The sequence below is a fragment of the Mus caroli genome, chromosome 9 (assembly GCF_900094665.2).
Source record: "Mus caroli chromosome 9, CAROLI_EIJ_v1.1, whole genome shotgun sequence".
In the NCBI taxonomy this organism is placed as follows: Eukaryota; Metazoa; Chordata; class Mammalia; order Rodentia; family Muridae; genus Mus; species Mus caroli.
This window is the reverse complement of record NC_034578.1, coordinates 15,046,712-15,055,378: the sequence shown is the minus strand read 5'-3', so window position 1 is coordinate 15,055,378 and position 8,667 is coordinate 15,046,712. Positions and strand designations below refer to the sequence as shown.

Genomic DNA, 8,667 nt, shown 5'->3' with positions numbered 1-8,667 from the left:
ATATATATATATATATATATATATATATATGTCTCTATAAAGCAAAACTACAGTGGGATAGAGAAAATGTTCCGTTTAAACCAGTGCCTGCTCCAAAGGAGAACCTAAAGTCAATCCCAACCCCGTACTTGGCAGCTACCAATCATTTACAGCTCTGGGTCCAGGGTATCTAACACCCTCTCCTGGCATGTGTGGGAACTAGGCATAGTCATGGTATTGTTACATACATATAGGCAAACCACCCAAATAAAAAGAAAAAAGTAGAATTAAGTAAAAAGTAAATTTTTGGGGTGATATTCAAGGAAGTAAAATCAAAACAAGACAAATGAAAAACCAAGCTGCATCAAGATAAATCCTATAAATTTGACCTACACTAGACAGTTGACCTAAAGGTTCATCACACATCAGAGAAGAGAAGCTTTCCTACCAATTACCTTCTTCAGTGCCTCTTTCATATTCCTGTTCCTCATACTATAGATAAAGGGATTCATCATTGGAGGAACTATTGAATACATCACTGAAGCAATAGCAATTTCCTTCGGTGAATCAATTACATTTGAGGAAATGTATACACCAAAACCTGTCCCATAGTACAAGGAAACAACTGATAAATGAGACCCACATGTGGAGAAGGCTTTGTACTTTCCTTCTAATGATGGCATTTTCAACACTGTAGAAACAATGTGAACATAAGAAAAGATGATTCCACATAGAGGAACACCAGCAAAAATAGAAGCTGTAACAAATATCAGGATGTTGTTGATGAGGTTGTCAGAACAGGCAAGCTTGAGAATTTGTGCAATTTCACAGAAGAAGTGGAGGATTTCCAGGTCTGTGCAGAAGGACAAGTGCAGCACCATCAGACTATGCAGCAGACCATTTGCAATACTAAAGAATAGAGAGATAAGAACCAGAATAACACAGAAGCAGGGATTCATGAGGACTGTGTATCTTAGAGGATAACAAATGGCTATGAAGCGGTCATAGGCCATCACTCCAAGGAGAAAACATTCAAAGATGGTACAAACAGCAACGAAGCATCCCTGGCTGAGGCAGCCAGCAAAAGTGATCCTCTGATCCTGTGTTTGTATATTCACCAACATCTTTGGGACTGTAATGCTGATTAAATACATGTCATTAAAAGCCAGATGAGAGAGAAAGAAGTACATGGGTGTGTGGAGGTGAGAGTCACAAATGATGGCCAACATTATAAGAAGATTTCCAAAGATGGTGATCAAATACATGCATAGAAAAAGGCCAAAGATAAAGGGCTGCAACTCTGTATCATCTGTAAGTCCATGAAGAAAAATATCAAAAACAACTGATTTGTTTTCAACTTCCATTTTACACATGAATCTTAAGGAAAGGGATTAAGAAGTTATTGAAATACAGGAAACAGAAGTAGAATTATAAAATGATATTTGTTAGAAAAGGACCTTATATATGCCTTAGGATTTCGAATTTAGCCTTATATTTCCATTTTAGCAATGGAAAGTGAGGAAATTAGTTTGAAAGCAATACCATCTAGGATGTCCTATGTAGCTATGGCTGTCTACTAAATAATACTCACAGTGAATTTATTTCTACTATCAATACAAGAATGATTACAAGGGCCTGAATAAATATGAAATGTCACTGTATTTGAGAAAAGAGCTTTTTTGCTTGAATAAAATGGCACCTGACATCACAACAGGATGACAATTAAATAATAAACCAGATTTAGTTTCAGTATAAAAGTTCATGGTAATGATTCTGTCCTATGTTGATCATGGGAGGACAATTATGTGGAATATTTTCCAATCATTTTATGCATGCTCTTCTGATTCACTATGATAATAATGTTATATAATTCTTCCTTCATTTTTACAAATTAGGGTGGAGTGTTTATATCTCATCTGTTATCCAGAATGAAAAAAAAAATCTCACCTGCATTTTGCAAATGGAAGAAATCTCACTTAAAATGCAAATATACTCCAGTAAAAAAGAGGATGCTGGTTAAAGATAAATTATCTCTGAATGGTGAACACAATGTTTAAAGATTTTTGAAACGCTGTTGAGTAGGTCACAGCTGAATGCTTTATCTCTTAATCTCAGGAGGCTTTATGTTCAAAGCTCCTCATTATACCAACTACATGACTATTAGTCTAAACCCCTGAGTTTATATCCTTAAAGACCAGTACTACCAATTGTGGAGAGTTTTGAACATTTGATTCTCTGACACTGTAGACAAATTGAACAGAAATGAGTTTCCTCCCACACTTCATAGTATTGCATACATAAAATATACCTATGCTCTAATAACCTTCACATATCCTTTTTAAGTTTCTTTACAAACTAGATATCCTTTATTTTTTCCATGGTATATTTTATTCTGGATCCAATACTATTTTTATGAATATATTCTGTATATATGAATAAAATTGTATTTGTTCAAGTTTCCAGTTACCATAAAAATTCAAACATGCCAGGTGTGGTGGCACACACTTTTAATCCCAGCACCTACATACTATAAGGCATTTCTTAAGTTCTTTGACATCCAAATTTCAAAATTCTTAAAATAAAAATATGATTTAAATAATGTGCATGGGGATATGATTCCTCCCCTTCTTTGTTATTTAAGAAGCTATAGTTTAATACCTTGTCTTTGAGAAGTATTAAATTGTTGACTAAACATCTCAAATACTTGACTGTTGTAGTTAGTTTTAATATAATATGGGCAGACACTTCGTCAGGTTCTTAAGACACCTTTTTTGTTATAGGTTTTCTAAAATATACGAATTTATCTTACAATTCTTTATTAGCACCACAGCAGCCTTAATAGAATATCAAAACTTTGCTTTGAGGTGAACACCACCTCGGCCTCGCCCAAAAGAGGCTGAAGCGACCGGCCAGGAAGCCCGGGTACTGGTGGAGCACCCCAAGCCCCAGCAGGAGAAATACGGCCACCCCTGGCAGGGACAGGCAGATGCCAATGGGGGCAATGGCATGCGTGATCGGCACTTCAGGCCTGCCCCTGAGTCCACTACAAAGGCGCCCATCTTTTTATTTTATTTTATTTTTTTCCCCTCTAGCGCTGTCACTGCTCAGTGAAAGCTGTGTACCTCACAGCCCCACCCCAGAGCAGCCAGCAGCCGGACGGCCCTACCAGCCTGCCCTACCAGCCGGCCCTCCGCATAGGCCAACAGTAGGCCGGGAGGTGAATATAGATGATGTTACAATAATGTGTTCTCTTGCCAAAGAATTGCTGTGGGCACATTTAATAACCCTAACTAAAATAAGCAGCTAATATTTAATTACCGTTGATTATAATTGAAAACAATTGATCACAGAAGTTTTTTCTACTTTCTGTAAAGCCTTTTTGTTTCTCAGCAGTTAATATGCATCTCACTTGATAGCATGTAACAAGGGCTTACATTCTCCTGTGGTGAGTTTAAGGTGAGGTCTTAGCCAATTAACATCTCCTGGATGCTTTTGAAAATAAAATGTTGAAACAAATCAATTTTTCGTTCTTAGATTTTCTGTACCACATTTTTTTTAGTATAACTAAAACCCTAAATATTATAAAGATATTGCCTCTGAATCTTTTCTGGAGCAACAGATACTCGCCAGAACTTTAAAGCTCATTGTGTGAGAGCAAAGATTTGAAGTAAACTTCCCTTGTGAGGCACTAGCTAATAAAATACTTTCCACTTAGGAAACAATATACACTGAAAGATTCAAACTCTTAGCTTCTTGTATAGAAGCAGAGACAATAAAAATTTTTCTTACATAATGTAAAGCTATATTATCCAAACCTAGAGGCAAATTTTTCCAGTAATCACCAGTTCACTAGAAGCAAACCCAAACCCTTTACGATTATCAGAATGCAAATGAAAAAACAAACCTTTAAACCTATAATAACTTTACATGAAGTAGGCAAGCCAGATTATAATGCCTTTATAAGTTCCACAGTCTGGTTGACCTTTTATAAATTTTGAAATTGAACTTTATTTAGAACAACATCTGGATAGATCTGCAACAGTGTTCTTTTAGCTAAAAGAAAATTTCCCTGGAGGCAAGGAGAGGCAAGTTTCAAGAGCTTCCTTAGGCACTGTTTACAAGACAAAAGAAGGTCACACAATCCATGCAGAGGCTGCTCTGAGCTTTGTATGGCTGTATAGCCACAGAGAGCTGTATTAGTCCTCTCATAAAAGGATTACTCTTATCGTAATTAACAAAATATGGGTGAGTAGAAAATCTTAAATTTGCAATCAAACTGCAAGCTGCAGTCAGTGGAACCCTGGCAGTTTTAACCAAAAATTTCAAGTTTCTTTTGCAAAGTTAGGATAATATCCACAACCTTGGGAAAGCAAAACCAAATTTCAAAACAATTTATCATCTTTAAAATCAATATTAGAAGCATTACTATCATGTTACGAAGTTTGGCTGACAATTTATACCTATGAATGCATGACAGTGCAAATTTTAATGCTCCATTAAAGAGACATCATTTTAAATCTTATCTTTAAGTCGACCTTTTAGGATAAGAATCACATTAAATATTATCTCACTAGAAGTATCCTTAGAGGCCTAATTTTTTGGCCTGCTTTATGCCATGTGTTGGAAAGACTCCAAACCTAAGCCACCAATTGAAAGCTGTCTTGCTACCAATGTTACACCTTTAAGACCAGTAATAAACCAAATGCAGCAGCTACATGAGTCTTATAAATTTAGAACAATCAAAGAATTTTACTTTTTCTAGCTATAATTATAAGATAAAAAGCACTTTGCCATTTGCTAAACACAATAATCACGATTGCAGAGAATTTTCTAGGAAAATATCAACAATCAGCTTTTTTTCCCCAAAACTAAGAAGCTGCAGACTCCCTTTCTGCTGTGCCTGATCCCTGGCCAAAGTGTGGCCACTCTCAGTCTTTGTGGAACCAGCAGATAAAGTCTTAGCAATTTTTATTTTCCAACATGAAACACAGAACATTTAGTAATTCAGACAACGAGACAAAACGCACATGAATCAACACATAAATGAACCAGTGCACCAGACATTAGACAACACAAAGAGGGCAGAGAAGTTCTGCTGTATAGCCACAGAGAATAAAGCAGGGCATGCCCCGATTTTCTCTCTGTCTCTGGGAGAGTTTCAAAATCCATTTTCCTCTATTTATTTTATTTTATTTTATTTTATTTTATTTTATTTTATTTTATTTTATTATTTTATTATTTTAAACCCTATTCCTCTAGCCTGATGCAGTTCTCAACTCTGAACAACCGCCTGTTTCATTATTTTAAACCCTATTCCTCTTGCCTGAAACAGCTTTTGAAAGCTGCAGACAACCACCTGATTAAAAGTTTCTAATCCTTTGCTGCCAAACCCTAAGTGGACCCAGTGCCAGGCCAGCAATGTTCCAACTTAGTCCGTATCCTACCGCACCTCCAGCAACACTTTTAAAAAATGAAGTTTAAAGCCAGCACTAGCATAAATACCTGCTGCTCACCATGCCCGATACGATCCTGTGATTCTTTCCTTCTCTTGGAGCTCCATACAAGACAGCAATTCCCTCAGTGTTTTCCCACCATTGTCAATGTCTCCCCTTTGTTGCTGTTCAGGCGCCAATCTGTTGTATGTTAGTCCGTTCCCTACATGAACTGGGTATACCTGGGAGGCAGGCTGGGGCTGAAAGAGACTTAGACTTTGAGAGAAATTAATGGAGACCAAGACAACGTTCCTGTTCAAAGCCCACAAGTTTACTAAGAGAGGGTGCTTATAAGGGGGAAGGCCCAACACCCACCCCCCCCCCCCCCCGCCAGTCCATTCTTGGTAAGCAAGGTCTAAGTCTGGATTAGCCTGCTTCAAGGCTGAGGGAGGCTAGACTGTAGCAATATAGTTTGCCTGCTGTCCTGTCCAGCAGGACTTAGTTATTCCGTGGGTCGAGAAGGACCAGGGCCTGAAAGAGAAATGAGCGGAGAAAGGGAAACAAGACCAAGCAAAGAGTTGTCAAGGTCTGTTTAATGAAGGCTAGGAGCCTGATTATAAGCACACAGTAAGAGAAAATAGGGAGGGGTCGAGGGGGCATAATAAAATACAGAGAAAGGGATGGACATCTGGGGCGAATGCTGATTACAGGCTTCTTACAGTTTATCTTGGAATATTGGCCCTAAAACTGTCCCTGGCGGCCTTCAAACATTCTGCAGTTTATCTTGGAGTGCCATAAACAATCTCAGGCACCAAACAGAGACATGGAAGAAGAGGTGAAGCTGCCTTAATCTAAGCAGTTCTAGGCGCCAAGTGAAGGAGGGAGTGAAGCTGGCAGTCTCAGGTGCCAGGTGGAGGCAATGAAGGAGCGAGTGACATAATTCCCTTCAAAGGATCAGCCAGCTCTTTAGGGTGAGTGTAACTGCGGGACCTAGTTTCCCACGGGTTGGTCTATCACATCTCTCCATTTTTTCTTTATTAAAGTTGGAGGATGGCCATGAAAAGAGGGTCAGTGAAACACCTGTCTTAAGCCTTTTATCCGGGTCCAGGTCCAATTACCACGATAGCTAGGCCTTTGCAGGTCCTAGGTGGGCAAGGCCCCTGTCTTAGGCAATGTGAGCTGCCCTCACTCCCAGCACCACGTTTTATTCCAATGACTTGATCAGGCCACTGGTAGTCGTGGTGGGCACCCAGGCAGTAGATTCACAATAATTCTGTCACTGGGTAACCTTGCAGCCGATAGGCGGTGTGCATCTGGCTCATGGCACCACAAGATCCCATCATTGGTAGTTCCATAGCTTATGGCCCTCAGCCACTATAAGATCCGGAGGTCACCCCATCTATCACTGTAGTATCCACAGCTTATGGAACCAAAAAGTCTCTGTTTCTGCAGCAAGGGTGGAGAACTGAAGGCCACTGGCTGCCCTCTCTGCATCGTTGGAAGAGAAGTCTTCAGCTGAGTCTCTGATGTCTAGTTTATGGTAGTGGACTGCAACTGTTTTGTTTAAGGCAGAGTCAATTTGTAACCTAACAAAACTGGTTAATCTGTTGAAAGCACAAGGGCCAAATGACAAAAGCAATAGAATGTCCACAAAGGGTCCCAAAAGGCTGGGAAGCAAGGTTGAGAGCCAGGGTTTGATTACACACTTCAAACAGGGGTGAGGGGGGAAGCAGCTGGGGTACAATAAGACAGAGAACAATACCAGATATTTGGTCAAGAGTCAGCCCTTCTTTAGACTCCAGATGCCATCTCAGAAAGGAAGTATCATTGGTGGCAATCACCTCTCCAAAAAGGGCTATTCCTTCATAAAAAGGATGCTGGGACGAATAACAGATACAACAATCACTAGCAAGGGTAGAACTGGCCTCAAGAATGGGTTGTAGTGAGGCATTAACCATGGTAACAATAAGTTCTGCCGTACATAACTACAATAAGAATACTAAACTTACGTTGCTAAGCTTGCCCTGAGATTTCTAACTATATAGTAGATAGTAAAGCCTGATTTCTTTCACTATATTTCTAACAATACTAGAGGCAATTCTGAATGTCACTGAAGAGGTAACATTCTTCTAATATCTGAAATTTCTGTCTTTATAGCTTTAATATTTTCTATATCCTGCCTTATTTTTCAGACTACTACTTCTAAGACATTAACCTTTGCCTCCAATTTTTTATCTACAATAAGTTGCTCTGACAAAGCTATGGAAATATTCATATGCATATCATTAACAAAATGAGCAGTATGCAGCTGCTGATCTAAAGCTGTGGTAAATGTTGAAGTTAAAAGTGCAATTAAATCAGTAAATCCTAAAATTGCTCATTTGACCTTTTCTAAGTTTGCATTCTGGATTTTTAAACCAAGGATCATTTCCTAACTCTAACAGGCAGCAAAACATAAGCAGGTCTCTTTAACAGAATCACTTATTGACACATGACAACAACAGATTCCTTATCTAAATTAGGATTTACACAATTAGTTAATTGACAACAATTACAATGAATATGAAAAGACTTGTCAAGATTGGTGATCTTAACTCCTAAAATTATCTAATATAGCATATAGGTAAGGTACAAAAACTTTCACAGCTAAAGGAGAGTTGGCCTGAATAGCCAAAAACAGTGTCTCTGATGAAATCTTGTTAAATACATTGTAGCAGTCCCTCTGCCTCATGGGTCAGCATTTTTAGTTGTCCCCAAATTGACACCAGGTCGGCTCTCTTTGCTTTAGCCCATGGCAGAGATAGGAAGTTTCTTCATCTTGTTTACAAGTGGCTGCTCTCCCTGATTCCTCTTTCTCTGTGTGTTCAACACAGCTTTCCTGTCACCACTGTCAGGGCACTCAGGAACTCACAGGTCAGCCTGTCACATGAATCATTCTGGATGCTAGCATGCTTCTGCAGCATTCTGTGGAAAAAACAGAGACACCCCCTCTCTCCCCATATTAACTTTCTGTTCAGGATCATGCCATGTGTCAATAAGTGAATCCTATTCATCTCACTTAGACATGATTATGTCTAGTTTTAAGATACTATAAGGCATTTATTAAGTTCTTTGACATCCAAATTTCAAAATTCTTAAAAATAAAAGTATGATTTAAATAACGTGCACGGGGGTATAATTTCTCCCCTTCTTTGTTTTTAAGAAGATAGAGTTTTAAAGTTCCACAATACCTTGTCTTTGAGAATTATTAAATTGA

At 38.7% G+C, this 8,667-nt stretch overlaps 1 protein-coding gene across 1 annotated transcript; it reads right to left on the bottom strand.

Annotated features, from left to right (window-relative positions):
• Window positions 1-402: 402 nt before the first annotated feature.
• On the bottom strand, window positions 403-1,352 carry LOC110301951 (olfactory receptor 7G2-like). Its single transcript, XM_021172672.1, has one exon. The coding sequence runs from the start codon at window positions 1,350-1,352 to the stop codon at window positions 405-407; it is 948 nt and encodes a 315-aa protein (XP_021028331.1). The 3' UTR covers window positions 403-404.
• Window positions 1,353-8,667: the final 7,315 nt, after the last annotated feature.